This window comes from Lepidochelys kempii, chromosome 23, assembly GCF_965140285.1.
Source record: "Lepidochelys kempii isolate rLepKem1 chromosome 23, rLepKem1.hap1, whole genome shotgun sequence".
NCBI classification, from domain to species: Eukaryota; Metazoa; Chordata; order Testudines; family Cheloniidae; genus Lepidochelys; species Lepidochelys kempii.
This window is the reverse complement of record NC_136402.1, coordinates 18,273,059-18,289,312: the sequence shown is the minus strand read 5'-3', so window position 1 is coordinate 18,289,312 and position 16,254 is coordinate 18,273,059. Positions and strand designations below refer to the sequence as shown.

The 16,254-nt window shown below is 67.2% G+C and overlaps 1 protein-coding gene across 8 annotated transcripts in view; it reads left to right on the top strand.

The window, feature by feature from the left end:
- Positions 1 to 16,254, top strand: part of HUWE1 (HECT, UBA and WWE domain containing E3 ubiquitin protein ligase 1) — a 59,112-nt gene that overhangs the window by 26,556 nt on the left and 16,302 nt on the right. For 5 of the 8 annotated variants that reach the window (XM_073321499.2, XM_073321504.2, XM_073321502.2 and 2 more), the window contains 32 exons: positions 364 to 470; positions 780 to 957; positions 1,288 to 1,379; positions 1,985 to 2,196; positions 2,880 to 2,937; positions 3,376 to 3,552; positions 4,090 to 4,335; positions 4,662 to 4,795; positions 5,167 to 5,267; positions 5,474 to 5,668; positions 5,975 to 6,191; positions 6,714 to 6,836; positions 7,162 to 7,396; positions 7,819 to 8,049; positions 8,271 to 8,393; positions 8,508 to 8,603; positions 8,766 to 9,035; positions 9,182 to 9,334; positions 10,064 to 10,191; positions 10,442 to 10,523; positions 10,860 to 11,036; positions 11,121 to 11,280; positions 12,325 to 12,683; positions 12,940 to 13,135; positions 13,391 to 13,558; positions 13,650 to 13,795; positions 13,903 to 13,969; positions 14,130 to 14,344; positions 14,485 to 14,699; positions 15,232 to 15,414; positions 15,577 to 15,749; positions 16,063 to 16,211. In XM_073321499.2, the coding sequence (XP_073177600.1) occupies positions 364 to 470; positions 780 to 957; positions 1,288 to 1,379; positions 1,985 to 2,196; positions 2,880 to 2,937; positions 3,376 to 3,552; positions 4,090 to 4,335; positions 4,662 to 4,795; positions 5,167 to 5,267; positions 5,474 to 5,668; positions 5,975 to 6,191; positions 6,714 to 6,836; positions 7,162 to 7,396; positions 7,819 to 8,049; positions 8,271 to 8,393; positions 8,508 to 8,603; positions 8,766 to 9,035; positions 9,182 to 9,334; positions 10,064 to 10,191; positions 10,442 to 10,523; positions 10,860 to 11,036; positions 11,121 to 11,280; positions 12,325 to 12,683; positions 12,940 to 13,135; positions 13,391 to 13,558; positions 13,650 to 13,795; positions 13,903 to 13,969; positions 14,130 to 14,344; positions 14,485 to 14,699; positions 15,232 to 15,414; positions 15,577 to 15,749; positions 16,063 to 16,211 (5,366 nt within the window). The remainder of the gene's footprint in view (positions 1 to 363; positions 471 to 779; positions 958 to 1,287; positions 1,380 to 1,984; positions 2,197 to 2,879; positions 2,938 to 3,375; positions 3,553 to 4,089; positions 4,336 to 4,661; positions 4,796 to 5,166; positions 5,268 to 5,473; positions 5,669 to 5,974; positions 6,192 to 6,713; positions 6,837 to 7,161; positions 7,397 to 7,818; positions 8,050 to 8,270; positions 8,394 to 8,507; positions 8,604 to 8,765; positions 9,036 to 9,181; positions 9,335 to 10,063; positions 10,192 to 10,441; positions 10,524 to 10,859; positions 11,037 to 11,120; positions 11,281 to 12,324; positions 12,684 to 12,939; positions 13,136 to 13,390; positions 13,559 to 13,649; positions 13,796 to 13,902; positions 13,970 to 14,129; positions 14,345 to 14,484; positions 14,700 to 15,231; positions 15,415 to 15,576; positions 15,750 to 16,062; positions 16,212 to 16,254) is intronic. The other 3 variants (XM_078850227.1, XM_073321501.2, XM_073321505.2) reach the window with 2 other exon arrangements.

Here is a 16,254-nt window from a genome sequence, read left to right as displayed (position 1 = left end):
CAGCTGAGCCAGGCCCCTAAAAGAGGGTTCTCAGGAGCAGCCCAGGCTGTCGGATGGCCTGTCTCCACCCTCCCTGATGCTTCAGAGGAAGGTGGGGGGGGGGGGGGGGAATAAATAGCCCTATTGGGCATGAGGGGAGGGAAATTCCTTCCTGACCTCCTGCAGACCCCTGGCTGAAGCCCTGAAGCATGAAAGTGGGCGAGAGTGGTTTCCGTGGGCTCTTTCCCAAACGGGTGGCTGCCCACAGTAGCTGATCCCTGGCCCAGCTCCTTCCTGTCCGGGAGGGCCCCAGCTGGGGGCGTCTTTCCGAGAGGAGTGGGACAGCCATCGCTCACCCACTGTGCTCTCTCCTTCGCCCCGCAGCCACCGAGGTGGTGACGGTCTTCGTGTTCCAGGAGCCCTCGCTGCTCTCCTCGCTGCAGGACAATGGGCTGACGGACGTCATGCTGCACGCCCTCCTCATCAAAGACGTGAGCCCAGGCTGCCCCATGCCCTTGCCTGGCTGACTGGGGCGGGCTGTGGGTCCCTGCTAGGATCGAAGCTCTTTCCGTTCCCGGCTGCGCAGGCCGCAGGGGGCCGCCCCCTCCCCTGGCTGGGGACTGACCCACCCGCCTGGTGTGCTGTGAGCTAGTTGCTGGAGGCTGGCGGAGTCCCTGCTGTGGGGTGGTTGTCTGATTCCCCGGCCAGTCCCCCTGTCTCTTGGGAGGGTGTGGGGGCGGGCAGCTGAGTTCCAGCACCCCGCCCCTGTGGCTGACTCTGCTCTCTCCCCCCTCGGGCAGGTCCCGGCCACGCGGGAAGTCCTGGGCTCCCTCCCCAACGTGTTCAGCGCCCTGTGTCTGAACGCCCGCGGCCTCCAGTCCTTCGTGCAGTGCCAGCCCTTCGAGCGGCTCTTCAAGGTGCTGCTGTCCCCGGATTACCTGCCCGCCATGCGGCGCCGACGCAGCTCCGACCCCCTGGGTGAGTACCGGGGTGGGGGGGGGTGCTCACCTGCCATGCCCAGGCTTCTAAGCCTGGCACAATCCTGGCCATGGGCATCGGATGCTTTCCTGGGGGAAGGGACTTCCCCAAGATCACACTGCTAGAGAACCCAAGACTCCCTGCCATAACCACTAAGCCACAGTCCCCTCCCAGAGCCAGGGAAAGAACCCAGGAGTCCTGGCTCACCTCCCCCACCGCTGTGGCCAGACCTGACAAGCTGCCCTGCCACAAGGGGGTGCCCTGGCCTGCATGGGAGGCTGGCAGCTCTGGGGCTCTCCTGTCGCGTGCTGAGCCTGCCCTACCCTGCAGGGGACACTGCCTCTAACCTGGGCAGCGCCGTGGATGAGCTCATGAGGCACCAGCCTACCCTGAAGACGGATGCCACCACCGCCATCATCAAGGTAGGGAAGGGGCCTGGGCCCTCTGGCAGTGGGGGAGGGGGAGGGAGGCTGGATCTGCCCCCACCCATGTCCCATTGGCCCTCGACTCGCCTGGCCTGCGGTGTTGGAGGGGGCGGGCAGCTGGGGGCCGCACTCTGTGCGGTGCAGGGGAGGAGTAGGGCACGGCAGTGCCGTCCTGCAGCGCTGGTCGTCATGAGTCCATAGTACATGGCTCTGACATGCACCCCCCACCAGTCCCTTCTGGCCCCACCCTGGGCTCAGGCCACCATGAGGAGCCATCTGACTAGTATCACCTAGTTAGTTGAAATCATCGTAAGCCCCTCCGCTCCTTTTCCCCCCAAATCCTGCCCCCAGTCTGAGCGCTTCTGTACATGCCGGCCAGGCCGATCCAGAGACAGTTGGGATCCCAAGGGACGGGTCTCCTCCCCATTTCTGTCTGTCCAACCTTACGCTGGGGTCGTCAACCCCTGGGGCCAGGGCCTCTTATGGCGTCTGTGCAGCACCTGGCATGATGGGTCTCCCCCGCTGCCCTAATCCGCCCTGGCATCGGGCACTGGGCTCTGCTGTCGGTCCCGGCTCACTGCGCCATCTCCTCCTTGCCATAGCTGCTGGAGGAGATCTGCAACCTGGGCCGGGACCCCAAGTACATCTGCCAGAAGCCCTCCATCCAGAAGGCCGACGGCACGGCCACGGCCCCGCCGCCCCGCTCCACCCACGCGGCCGAGGAGGCCTCCAGCGAAGACGAGGAGGAGGAGGAGGTGCAGGCCATGCAGAGCTTCAATGCCACCCAGCAGAGCGAGGCGGAGCCCAGCCAGCAGTGAGTGCCACCCCCGCAGCTAGGGGGAGCCGGACTTGGCCCTCACCCCCTTAGACCCGGGGGAGCCCTTTGGCAGCTGGGCCAGTCGCCTGTCTTTCCCGAGCTCGTGTTGGGAAAGGGTTAACTGGTCTTCACAGCTCCACTCGCAGAGAACCCAGGAGTCCTGGCTCCCAGCCCAACCATGGTCTAATCCACTAGAGACCCTACTCCTCTCCCAGCTCTGGGAGGGAACCCAGGAGTCCTGGCTCCCAGCCCCCGCCCCCTGCTCTAACCAAACATGGTGAATTAGGCCCCAATGGCTCTGCCACCAGAGCGCAGCTAAGCGATCTCCAGCTTGATGATTGTGGAGGGAAGGAGGGGGAAACTGAGGCACGATTGGGGTAGGTGGCTTCCCCAGGGAGGAGGCTAGGACCATCCCAGCCCTGGGGCCTGCCCCCACCCTCCTAGAGTAACTTGGAAGCTTCTGTCCTGCCTGGGGTGGGGGCAGGGGCAGATCTGGTCCTGCCACGTTTCCAGGCATGGCAGTGACCCAGCCACTCATGGGTGGGCGTTGGAGCTAGACGCTGCATGGGCATGCGATCTCAATGCTGGGGGCTCCGGATCCCACCGTTGCCCCTCAGTGCCAGGCTGGTCAGGACGCTAACTGGGGGGCGCTAACTCGGGTGCTCTCCTTCCTCTTCCAGGGTGGTTGGGACAGAGGAGCGAATCCCCATCCCCCTCATGGACTATATTCTCAATGTGGTGAGTTGGGCAGGGTTGGGGGGACGTGGGGCCCCTGGCCAGCTGCCCAGCCTGGGCATCGCTTTGTCCACTGGCCTGTTATAGCCCCGGGGGCGGGCTCCCAAATCTGTAGGGCCCCCCATCCACATGGCGAGTCTTGTGATGGGGCCAGCATCTGTGCCACGCGCCATGGAGGGGATGGGGGCACAAAGTCAGGACCGTTTGCCACGCGCACGGGCCCGTCCGCCCCCCCAAGCTCATCTGTGCGAGAGACCTTTCCCCATCTCCCAGTACCCTTTGGTCCCCATCCCTTCTAAGTCTTCTCTCGGCTGAGCACAGTGGGTTGGGGGGGGGGGGGGGGAGGGAGATTGTGTAGCAGGCTGACGGGGCGGGGAGATCATGGAGGGAGGGGGGCATGGTGACTGTGCCCCAGGCTGACCCTCCTCTTTCCTGCCCCAGATGAAGTTCGTGGAGTCCATTCTCAGCAACAACACCACGGACGACCACTGTCAGGAGTTTGTCAGCCAGAAGGGGCTGCTGCCCCTGGTCACCATCCTGGGCCTGCCCAACCTGCCCATCGACTTCCCCACCTCGGCCGCCTGCCAGGCTGTGGCCGGCGTCTGCAAATCCATCTTGGTAAGTCGGGGGAGCTGCCTGGGGCTGCCGGGCACTGGGCTATTGGATCTGGGATGGGGGAGACAAAGCAGGTGGGAATCGGTCTGTCCCGCATTTCTGAAATCACTCTCCTGGGGCTCTGTTAGTACTTGGCACCCCAGATCCTTTCCAGCAGGGACGTGGTCCTGTGGAACTCCATGGAAACCAGGCCGAGCTCTTGAGGGGGATTTCCACGTGGAGGCCGGGACCCTGCTGGGGGTGGACAGGAATGCAAGTGGGACCACAGCCCGCTGCACTTTGAGGGGTGCCGTGGGCACCCTGGTTCCCATGATGCAGCTGGTTCAGCAGAATCAGCGTTTGCCCTCAGGGTAGGCAGAGGGCAGCTGGCAGCAGGGGGCGACTCGTGGCACCTTGCAACTCCCACCCCGGCACGGAGCTGGCCATGTCCCTGGAGTCAGGGCTGGAACCCAGATCTGGAGGCACTGGGAGAAGAGGGGCAGGAAGGGGCCCAGCTCCCAGGGGGGTGGCAGGCCGGACTCACCCTGCTCCCTGTTCCAGACGCTCTCCCACGAGCCCAAGGTTCTCCAGGAAGGGCTGCTGCAGCTCGACTCGATCCTCTCTTCCCTGGAGCCCCTGCACCGGCCCATTGAGGCGCCAGGCGGCTCGGTGTTGCTGCGGGAGCTGGCCTCTGCGGGCAACGTAGCCGACGCCACCCTGTCGGCACAGGCCACGCCGCTACTCCACGCGCTGACGGCCGCCCACGCCTACATCATGATGTTCGTCCACACCTGCCGGGTGGGCCAGGTGAGCCGGCGGGCAGGCGGCTGGGGGCGGTGGGGCCGCCTGAGCCGGGCGGTGGGGCCGCCTGAGCCGGGCGGTGGGGCCGCCTGAGCCGGGCGGTGGGGCCGCCTGAGCCGGGCGGTGGGGCCGCCTGAGCCGGGCGGTGGGGCCGCCTGAGCCGGGCGGTGGGGCCGCCTGAGCCGGGCGGTGGGGCCGCCTGAGCCGGGCGGTGGGGCCGCCTGAGCCGGGCGGTGGGGCCGCCTGAGCCGGGCGGTGGGGCCGCCTGAGCCGGGCGGTGGGCCAAGTCTTCAGCAAGAGCTCTGCTCAGCCCCTGGCACCGTCTCTTCCAGAGTGAGATCCGGGCCATCTCGGTGAACCAGTGGGGCTCCCACCTGGGCCTGAGCGTTCTCAGCAAGCTGAGCCAGCTGTACTGTTCCCTGGTGTGGGAGAGCACCGTGCTGCTGTCCCTCTGCACCCCCAACAGGTACGGGGGGCCCAACCAAGGCTGAGGGGGCCTGGGGAGCCCATCTGCCATCCCCCCCCCACACACACACATGCTGCTCCAGCTTGGCCGCATAGAGCCCCCGTGTGCCACCAGAGCCCCTGTCTGCACCCAGACACTACTTCCGGGCCCATGGCAGCCCCAAAGAGTCAGCTGCAGTTGCCCCTTTGCTCCTATCGGGCTAGACACTAAGGGGTGGGAGTTAAATGGGGTCCTGGCTGGGGTCACAGGTCTGATATGGCTGCGGGGGAGGTATCGGTCCGGGTGGGCCCACAGGTCTGATTGGGGAGTGGCGTGGAGGTACCGGGTTGGGCGGCCCCATGGGCCTGATGCCCCCTCGTCCCTGTTCCCAGCTTGCCGACAGGCTGTGAGTTTGGCCAGGCCGACATGCAGAAGCTGGTGCCCAAGGAGGAGAAGGCGGCACCCAACGCCCCCCAGGGAGCCAAGAAAGCAGGTACGGACTCGGGGACAGGGTGCCGTAGTGGGGCTCGCTTCAGCTTCTCCAGGTTCCTGGGGTCTCCCTTGGCTCTGGGAGGGCAGTGGAGTCCAGTGGATCCTGGCATGAACAGCTCTTTTGGGGACTGGGTCAGTGTCTGGGGGGCTCCTGGTTAGTCCAGGGCTCAAGCCCTGCCCAGCACTAATCTCCCCCCGCCCCCCCAGAAGGTGAAGTGGAGGCAGTTGCAGGAGGGAGCGTGGAGCCCTCGGCCCAGGGCCTGCTGGAGGGGATCGGCCTGGACGGAGACGCGCTGGCCCCCATGGAGACGGACGAGCCCAGCACCGCCGACGCCAAGGGCAAAGCCAAGATCACACCAGCCATGGCAGCCAGGATCAAGCAGATCAAACCCCTCCTGTCGGGTAAGCGATGTGAACGGGCCTTGGATGCCTGGGTTCTCTGCTTGGCTCGGGGAGGGGACAGGGGTCTGGGGGTTAGAGCGCGGGGGCTGGGAGCCAGGATCCCTGGGTTCTTTCCAGCTCTGGGAGGGGAGTGGGGACTGGTGGGTTAGAGCTGGGTGGGGTGGTGATGGCTGGGAGCTCGGACATCTGGGTTCTCTCCCCAGCTCCGGGGGGAGGGATGGCAAATCCTACGTGCCGGGGGACTCTGGGCCTTGGGTAATGCCCAGTGTTGGCTGCCCGCTCACCTCCACCCCATGCCCTCCCCAGCCTCGTCCCGGCTGGGCCGCGCTCTGGCTGAGCTGTTTGGGCTGCTGGTGAAGCTGTGTGTGGGCTCCCCCGTGCGCCAGAGACGGAGCCACCATGCGGCCAGCACCACCACCGCCCCCACGCCGGCCGCCCGCTCCACTGCGTCGGCCCTCACCAAGCTGCTGACCAAGGGGCTCTCCTGGCAGCCCCCGCCCTACACCCCCACGCCCCGCTTCCGGTGAGTGTGAAAAGCAGGAGCTTTTGTCTCCCCGCGCGCGTGGTACACGTCGCAGGTTGGGGCTCCATCCAGCCTGGGACCCCCTCCCCCTTAGTTCAGTATCCTTCGGGTGTTCGCTGGTGTCACCAGCAGGGAGAGGGGAGGTGGAGGCCAGTGTCACCCCTAGCTGGGGTGCAAGCGACAAGCCGGCTCTTTTGGGCATGAGGTGTGAGGCTGTGTCTGATGGCCGGGCGTTACGCAGAATTACAGCCTGTTTCAATAAGAATTTCTCAATTTCATGTGCAGTGTTACCGAACCTGTTTCGCCATGACTGTGATGTTCAGCAGATTATGACTTTTCAGATAGTATCTCTCAGGTTCACGAAGTGGGGCTCATAATGGTATAGACTGTCACAGGGGTGTGTGTCGGAGGGCGTGGGTGCGGGGGCTGGAAGGGAGATGGCTCTGGTCTGCCCGGCAAGGGGGGTCTGGGACTGTCTTGGGCTCCCTGCCGTGGGGCTGACCTCTCTCCCGCCCCCCGCAGGCTGACGTTCTTCATCTGCTCCGTGGGGTTCACGTCGCCCATGCTGTTTGACGAGCGCAAGTATCCCTACCACCTCATGCTGCAAAAATTCCTCTGCTCTGGCGGCCACAACGCCCTCTTCGAGTGAGTGCCCCAGGCAGCCCGCATGCCTGACTCCTGTCCCTGGTGCCGGGGGAGTGGGGTCTAGTGGTCGGAGCAGGGGGACTGGGAGCTGGGGTGTCTGGGTTCTGTCCCCGGTGCCGGGGGCTGGGAGGGGGAGTGGGGTCTAGTGGTCGGAGCGGGGGTGCTGGGAGGGGGAGTGGGGGTGAGTGGTTGGAGCAGGGGCTCTGGGAGCCAGGATGCCTGGGTTCTGCTCCCCTGAGGGTGGGGGGATCCCAGCCTGGAACAGAAACAGAGACCAGCAGACCATTAACCTGCCCTTCTCCTCTTCTTCCCCCCCACACCCCAGGACCTTCAACTGGGCCCTCTCCATGGGGGGCAAGGTCCCCGTGGCTGAAGGGCTGGAGCACCCGGACCTGCCGGACGGGACAGGGGAGTTCCTGGACGCCTGGCTTATGCTGGTGGAGAAGATGGTGAACCCCAGCACGGTGCTGGAGTCACCCCATGCTCTGCCCGCCAAGCTGCCGGGCGGGCAGAACTACCCACAGTTCAGCGCCCTGCGCTTCCTGGTGGTGACCCAGAAGGTGGGTGCTGAGGCTGGTTGGTGTCCCGTCCCCACCAGGCTCATTGCTTAGTCTCTGGCATGCCAGGGGGCAGCTGCATGAGGAGATGGCGCCAGGCCATATGCCCCAGCTACTGGGGTTGGGCAGGTGTGCTGTGGCACCAGTGGGAGTACGGGGGATACTTCCTGCTACTGAAGGGGTGAGGCTCCCTGCCCCCCACCACCCACTGCCATGGAGCCCTGTTGGCCCCACTCAGGAAACAGGCAGGAGAGAGCACGTCAGGTCAGATGCTGTGGCTCTTGGGTGAGGGGAATATATGGGGGATCCCACTGCTGACACCAGTAGTTCCAGCTGATGTTGGGGGGATCCCACCGTGGGCACCAGCAGTGATGGGGATCCAACCTTTAAACAGTGGAGGTGCCACTAACCCCTTCTGCCCCCAGGCGGCCTTCACCTGCATCAAGAACCTGTGGAACCGCAAGCCCCTGAAAGTGTACGGGGGGCGCATGGCAGAGTCCATGCTAGCCATCCTGTGCCACATCCTGCGGGGCGAGCCCCTCATCCGCGAGCGCCTGGGAAAGGAGAAGGAGGGGGCGCGTGGTGAGGAGGAGGCAGGGCAGGAGGAGGGTGGAGCCCGGCGTGAGCCCCAGGTCAACCAGCAACAGCTGCAGCAGGTAGGTAGGGGGTGATGCCAGGGCAGGGGGGCTGGGAGCCTGGACTGACTATGCCTGGGTTCTCTCCTGGCTCGGGGTGGGGAGTGGTGGGGGAGTGAGGGGGTTGGGGGCCAGGATGCCTTGGTTCTCTCCTGGCTCGGGGAGGGGAGTGGCGGGGGGCTGGGAGCCCGGACGCCTGGGTTCTCTCTCTGCCCCTGCTGAGGCTCGCCTCCCTCTCCCAGCTGATGGACATGGGTTTCACGCGGGAACATGCCATGGAGGCCCTGCTGAACACCAGCACCATGGAGCAGGCCACAGAGTACCTCCTGACCCACCCGCCGCCGCTCGTGGGTGGGGTCGTACGGGTAAGCACCCTGTGGCCCGGCTCCGGGTCCCCCCCACCCGGCCCCTCTGCCCCCCAGCTCCCTCTGGGGCTGCCTGGCGCCCACCCCTCAACTGCCCTGTGGCTTGTGCTGCAGGACCTGAGCATGTCGGAGGAGGACCAGATGATGCGAGCCATCGCCATGTCGCTGGGCCAGGATATCCCCATGGAGCAGCGGGCCGAGTCCCCGGAGGTAACAGACCCGCCCAGGGCTGGGATAGCAGGGGGCTGTGGGGTGCCGCGGATACAGTGTAGGAGGCCTGGCAGTGCTGGGGGGAGATCCAGCAGTGGGCGCAGCGGGGGGGAATCCGGCAGGCAGGCAGATCTCACCCCATGCCCCTCACCCCCGGCGCAGGAGGCAGCCTGCCGGAAGGAGGAAGAGGAGCGTAAGGCACGGGAGAAGCAGGAGGAGGAGGAGGCCAAGTGCCTGGAGAAGTTCGAGGACGCGCAGCCGCTGGACCCGGCCGAGCTGCACGGCTTCACGGACGCCATGCTGCCCGGCTGCTCCCAACTGCTGGACGAGCTGCCGGACACCGTGTACCGCGTCTGTGACCTCATCATGACGGCCGTCAAGCGCAACGGGGCCCCCTACCGCGACACCATTCTCAAGCAAGTGGTCAAGCAGGTGAGGAGCCCTGCCCCAGCCAGACTGCAGGCATCTGTCCTGGGCCGGTACCCATGGAGGGGGCTGTGTGGGTCCTGGGCACAGGTCACTTTGGCGGCGTGGGTCCCAGGGTCTGATGCTTGCCTGTGTCCCCCCTCCCTCCCCAGGTGTGGGAAGCAGCCGACGTGCTCATCAAGGCAGCCCTGCCCCTCACCACCAGCGACACGAAGACGGTCTCGGAGTGGATCAGCCAGATGGCAACGCTGCCCCAGGCTGCCAACCTGGCCACCCGCATCCTGCTGCTCACCCTGCTATTCGAGGTGAGGCCACAGCGCTGGGGGAGAACCCAGGAGTCCTGGCTCACAGCCCTCTTGCTTTAACCACTAGACACCACTGCCCTCCCAGAGCTCAGAGGAGAACAAAGGAGTCCTAGCTCCCAGCCTCCCCTTTCCTATGTGCCTGACTCCCAAGGGGGGCCTCCCCCTCATCCAGGGCCGGCCCCATGGCCTCCAGCCGCCTCAGACTGAGCCCCTGGGCTTCTGTCCTCCGGCTCCCTCCCAACCCATGCTCTGCCCAGCGGGTCTCACCGAGCCAGGCTCCTGGGAGAGCCTGTGACCCTCCGCGGGGACTCGACTGGGCCGTGATACCTGGCTGCACTGCCAGCGTGGCTGGTGTATTACCCACAGTGCAGGAAACCTGGGGGTAGCACAGTCCAGAGCCAGCCACCCTCCATCAACTCCCAGGGAGACTCCCCATCTACTACCTGCCACTGCTCCAGGGCGGGGAATCGCCCTCCCTCTGAAGCCTGGTTTGTCATCGTCTCGGGGTCAGCCTCAGCTAGCCCTTTGCAGCTGGGGAAACCCCCCCTCGCCCCCACCCCAAGTGCCTGCCGTGCAAAACGTCGGGGAAACTGAGGCGCGTCTGGGCTTCCTAAATCGAGCACTAACCATTCCAAGCGGCGCTCGTCCCCTCCAGCAGGGGGTGATGCTGTCTGGGGGGCGGAGCCAACCCACTGGCCCCGCCCCACATCTCTCATGTGCCCTGTGCAGGAGCTGAAGCTGCCGTGTGCCCGCGTGGTGGAGTCGAGCGGTGTCCTTAACGTACTGATCAAGCTGCTGGAGGTGGTGCAGCCCTGCCTCCAGGCCGCCAAGGAGCAGAAGGAGGTGCAGACCCCCAAGTAAGGGCCTAGAGGGTTCCCTGAGCCTCCCTGCATCTTGGGCAAACGGGACAGGGTCCCCATAGGACTGACCTGGGGTGCTGCTCAGACCCTGTAAATGCACACCCCATAGGGGACAGGCCCGTGCTCCATTCCCCACCCCCTTGAGCCAACCAGTCCCTGCCCTGGGGCCAGATCGGGGCTGGCGCACCCTAGAGGGGCAGGCCTGGCCCATTCCATGGGACTGACTGCCCTTCCCTCCCTGCCCCAGGTGGATCACCCCAGTGTTGCTGCTCATTGACTTTTACGAGAAGACGGCCATCTCGTCCAAGAGGAGAGCCCAGATGAACAAGGTACAGGCCTTGTCGGCTCTGCCCGGGGGGATCTGTGCCCGTCGCCTCCCTCTCTGCTCGGCCACCGGGCAAGGAGCGTCCCTAGTGGAAAAGGCTGAGGGGATCAGGGAGGGATGCTGGCAGCGGGTGGTGGGGGGAGAGCAGGCCTGAGGGTGGGGGGATCCAGGTGGGTGGGGGGATCTGGGGGTGCCGCAGGCCTGGGGGGATCTGGGCGGCTGTGGGGGAGCGCAGGCCAGGGGCTGGAGGGAGTGCAGGCCTGGAGGGATCCCAGGCGAGGCGAGGCCCCCGCCCCCGATCCGCTGGGCTCTGCGAGCGGCTGGGTTCTCTGCCCCCCAGTATCTCCAGGCCAATGGGAACAACTGGCGCTGGTTTGACGACCGCTCGGGCCGCTGGTGCAGCTACAGCGCCAGCAACAACAGCACCATCGACACGGCCTGGAAGGCCGGCGAGACCAGCGTGCGCTTCACCGCCGGCCGCCGGCGCTACACCGTGCAGTTCACCACCATGGTGCAGGTACGGAGTCGCTCCCGGGGCCCCCGGCTGGCGGGCATCCCCAGGCCTGCCGACCCCATGCTGAACCCCCGCTTCCCCTGCCAGGTGAACGAGGAGACCGGTAACCGGCGCCCCGTGATGCTGACGCTGCTGCGGGTGCCCCGGCTTGGGAAGGGAGCCAAGGAGAGCAACGGGCAGGAGCTGGAGAAGACCCTGGAGGAGGCCAAAGAAACGGAGGGCAAAGCCAAGGAGGAGAAGGCAAATGGTACGCCCCTCAAGCTGGTGGCAGGGCTGCGGGTAGACTGGGGGAGCCCGGGCCGGGCTGGCGGGGGGGCTGCGGGTCGGGAGTGGGGGACACCAGGGGAGCCCGGGCCGGGCTGGCGGGGGGGCTGCGGGTCGGGAGTGGGGGACACCAGGGGAGCCCGGGCCGGGCTGGCGGGGGGGCTGCGGGTCGGGAGTGGGGGACACCAGGGGAGCCCGGGCCGGGCTGGCGGGGGGGCTGCGGGTCGGGAGTGGGGGACACCAGCAGAGCTGGGGGGAGCCCGGGCCGGGCTGGCGGGGGGGGGCTGCGGGTCGGGAGTGGGGGACACCAGCAGAGCTGGGGGGAGCCCGGGCCGGGCTGGCGGGGGGGGGCTGCGGGTCGGGAGTGGGGGACACCAGCAGAGCTGGGGGGAGCCCGGGCCGGGCTGGCGGGGGGGGGCTGCGGGTCGGGAGTGGGGGACACCAGCAGAGCTGGGGGGAGCCCGGGCCGGGCTGGCGGGGGGGGGCTGCGGGTCGGGAGTGGGGGACACCAGCAGAGCTGGGGGGAGCCCGGGCCGGGCTGGCGGGGGGGGGCTGCGGGTCGGGAGTGGGGGACACCAGCAGAGCTGGGGGGAGCCCGGGCCGGGCTGGCGGGGGGGGGCTGCGGGTCGGGAGTGGGGGACACCAGCAGAGCTGGGGGGAGCCCGGGCCGGGCTGGCGGGGGGGCTGCCGGTCGGGAGTGGGGGACACCGGGGGAGCCCGGGCCGGGCTGGCGGGGGGGCTGCGGGTCGGGAGTGGGGGACACCAGCAGAGCTGGGGGGAGCCCGGGCCAGGCTGGCGGGGGGGCTGTGGGGTGGGAGTGGGGGACACCGGGGGAGCCCGGGCTGGCGGGGGGGCTGCCGGTCGGGAGTTGGGGACACCAGCAGAGCTCGGGGGAGCCCGGGCCAGGCTGGCGGGGTGGGAGTGGGGGACACCAGCAGAGCTGGGGGGAGCCCGGGCCGGGCTGGCGGGGGGGCTGTGGGTCGGGAATGAGGGGCAGCTGCCATCCCCAATGTGCTCTGCCCCCCAGAGGCCCCAGCGCCCGTGGAGCCCCTGCCCCCCGAGAAGGAGGCGGCCCCTGAGGAGCCGAAGGCGGCAGAGATCCTGCTCGAGGGGCTGACGGAGGAGATGGTGACGGTGCTGATCCGGGCCTGCGTGAGCATGCTGGGGGTGCCGGTGGACCCTGACACGCTGCACGCCACCCTGCGCCTCTGCCTACGGCTGACGCGCCACCACAAATACGCCCTGATGTTCGCCGAGCTGCGCAGCACCCGCATGATCCTTGGCCTCACCCAGAGCTCCGGCTTCAACGGCTTCACGCCCCTGGTCACCCTGCTCTTCCGGCACATCATCGAGGAGCCCTGCACCCTGCGCCACACCATGGAGAAGGTGGGAGCTGCCGGCTGGGCCCCTGGGGGACGCTGAGGACCCCATGAGTGCTCCTGGCCCTGCCCCCCCGGCACTGCATGGGGTCCCCTGGGGAGATGGTGGGTGCTCCCAGCCCCGCCCCCTGTCACCTCATGGGCCCCTGGGCCACGCTGGGGAGATGGTGGGTGCTCCTAGGCCATGCCAGGGAGAAGGTGGGTGCCCCTGGCCCGCCCCCCCCCCCCCCCCAGCTGCTGCATTGTGGCCTGTCCCCCTGCAGGTGGTGCGCTCGGCAGCCACCAGCGGCGCGGGCAGCACCACTTCCGGGGTGGTGTCGGGCAGCCTGGGCTCTCGCGAGATCAACTACATCCTGCGTGTGCTGGGCCCGGCCGCCTGCCGCAACCCCGAGATCTTCACCGAGGTGGCCAACGGCTGCATCCGCATCGCCCTGCCCGCCCCCCGTGGCTCAGGCACCGGTAAGTGGGGCACAGATACCACCCCCGGCTCCCCGCCCAGACCGGGCAGGCCTGGGACCCAGGATGCCTGGGTTCTCTCCCGGGCTCTGGGCAGGGAGTGGGGTCTACTGGTTAGAGCAGGGGCCTGGGAGCCAGGACTCTTGGATTCTACGGGGCTCTGGGAGGGGAGTGGGGTGGGGTCTACTGGTTAGAGCAGGGGGCTGGGGGCCAGGACTCCTGGGTTCTATTTTGCTTCCCTTTCTCTCCCTTTGGGAGCATCGGACGACGAGTTTGAGAACCTGCGGATCAAAGGCCCCAACGCAGTGCAGCTGGTGAAGACGACGCCGGTGAAGCCGTCTGCCCTGCCCGTCATCCCCGACCCCATCAAGGAGGTGATCTACGACATGCTGAACGCGCTGGCCGCCTACCACGCCCCTGACGAAGGTACCCGCCCCCCTCCCGCTCTGCCAGGCTCCCCATGGCCCGGGGCTCTGGGCCGGCCGAGCTGTGCCTCACTCTCTCCCGTTCTCCGCAGCTGAGAAGAGCGAGACCAAGCTGGGCACGGCCAGCCAGGAGGTGAGCCAGCTGCTGTCGGACGTGGGTGACGACGTGTACCAGCAGTACCGCTCCCTCACCCGCCAGGGCAGCGACTTCGACTCACAGAGCGGCTTTGCCATCACCGTGAGTCCAGCCGGGCGGCGCCGGGGCGGGTAGGGCCTGAGATGTGGGGGTGGGGGGTTACCCCACACCAAGGTGACCTGGCGCTGACCCCTCCTCTCCTTTCCCAGGCCCAGGTGTTCAGCGCAGACGGGACAGCCGCTGAGACGCCACCGTCTGGGACCCCCCAAGGAGAAGGTAACGGTGACTTCCTGGGCTAGGGGACCCCCTGTACCCCAATACTGCTGGGGTCCCCAGGATCCTTCCCTCAGCCACCCCTTGGGGATCTCGGCTGCCACCGGGTTCCCTGAGGACCCCTTTCTGTGCACCCCCCACCTAACCCATCTCCCCCCCGCAGCCTCTACCCCCGAGGAGTCGCGGGAGGGCCGGAAGGACAAGGAGGGAGACAAGGCGACAGAGGAGGGCAAGCAGAAGGCCAAGGGCAGCAAGCCGCTCATGCCTACCTCCACCATCCTGCGCCTGCTGGCTGAGCTGGTGCGCTCCTACGTGGGCATTGCCACCCTCATCGCCAACTACAGCTATACCGTGGGCCAGTCCGAGCTCATCAAGGAGGTGAGGGGCAGCCCGGACACCTGGGTTCTCTCCCCAGCTCTGGGAGGGCAGTGGGGTCTGGGGGGATAGAGCTGGGGGGGCTCGGTGCCGGGGTTCTGGGGTGTGGCATGGGGACCCACTCACCCCTCCCCATGTCCCAGCAGGACTGCAGTGTGTTGGCCTTTGTCCTGGACCACCTGCTGCCCCACACCCAGAACGTGGAGGATAAGGACACCCCCGCACTGGCCCGCCTCTTCCTTGCTAGCCTGGCTGCGGCAGGCAGTGGCACGGATGCCCAGGTGGCGCTGGTGAACGAGGTGAAGGCTGCGTTGGGTCGGGCACTGGCCATGGCAGAGAGCACGGAGAAACACGCCAGGTGAGTGTGGGCTGGCAGCCCTGGGTTCTCTGCCCAGTGGGGAGCCTAACAGGCTGGGTCAGGAATCAGGGCTCCAGGACCTGGTAAAGGCCATGGCTCCTGGGATGATACAGTGGCTCCCAAATCCCCTCTTCAGGTTTCTGGCCCTGATGGTTGGGGAGAAAAGCTTAAAAGGCCGATGCTGCCAGAGTGTGCTGAGAGCCTGAGCCAGTCGCTTGGGGGGTGGGGCAGGGGGATCTGCCTCGATGCACCTCAGAGGGGTGTCAAGTCCCATTTTGGGAGCTCTGGGCGATTGGTGCTTCACCAGCTGCGCCCCACTGAGAGGCAGGGGTCTGTGTGGCAGGAGAAGAACAGCCCCCCCCCCCCCCCCCGCCTTGACTGTTGGGAAGAACATATCTGGGTATCCCACTGCTGACACCAGCACCTCGCTGGGGATGATCTCCCAGTGCAGACACCAATGCCTGTCTGGATGCAGTGGGGGTGATTCTAGCGTAGGGGTGGTGTGGCTCTGACCCCTCCTTTCCCTCTCCAGGCTGCAGGCCGTGATGTGCATCATCAGCACCATCATGGAGTCCTGCCCCTCCACCTCCAGCTTCTACAGCAGCGCGGCCGCCAAGACCCAGCACAACGGCATGAATAACATCATCCGCCTCTTCCTCAAGAAGGGGCTGGTCAGCGACCTGGCCCGGGTGCCCCACAGCCTCGACCTCTCCAGGTGCGCTCGGGGGCTGGGCACCAGGACTCCTGGGTTCTCTCCTGGCTCTGGGAGGGGAGTGGGGGCTGGTGGTTGGAGCAGGGAGAGCTGGGCACCAGGACTCCTGGGTTCTCTCCCGGCTCTGGGAGGGGAGCGGGGGCTGATGGAGACTCTGCCCTGCAGCCCCAACATGGCCAACACCGTGAACGCGGCGCTGAAGCCCCTGGAGACGCTGTCGCGCATCGTCAACCAGCCCAGCAGCCTCTTCGGCAGCAAGAGCACGGCCAGCAAGAGCAAGGCAGAGGGCGAGGCTCAGGGCGCTGCCCGGGACGCCAACAGCAACCAGCAGGACGTGGGTACGTGGGGCCGGGATCCCTCCCCTCACCCGCAGTCTGTGAGCCCCCGGCCTGCTCCCTCCCGCCTCCCCCTGCTGCCGGGATCCCTCCCCTCGCCCGCAGTCTGTGAGCCCCCGGCCTGCTGCTGCCTCCCCCTGCCGGGATCCATCTCCAGTTTTTTCCCCCCTACTCCACTGGGATCCCTCTCCTTATCACCTGCTGCCAATTCCCCCCAGCCTGTGCCCCTCCCCATGCTCCCAGGATCCCTGCACCCCAGAAGCCTCATGCCCTCTCCCCATCCGTGGGCTGTCCCCTGATCGCACTGTGCCCCCAGGGGAGCCGGGTGAGGCGGGTGCCCACGAGGAGGACCAGGACGCAGGCCAGGCAGAGGTGGCCGACGGCGACATCATGGACGGAGAGGCGGAGGGCGACGCGGTGGTGATTGCTGGGCAGCCTGAGGTGCTCAGCACCCAGGAGATGCAGGTGAGGGGCCGGCCAGCAAGCTGGGAGGGGGGCGCCAGGATGG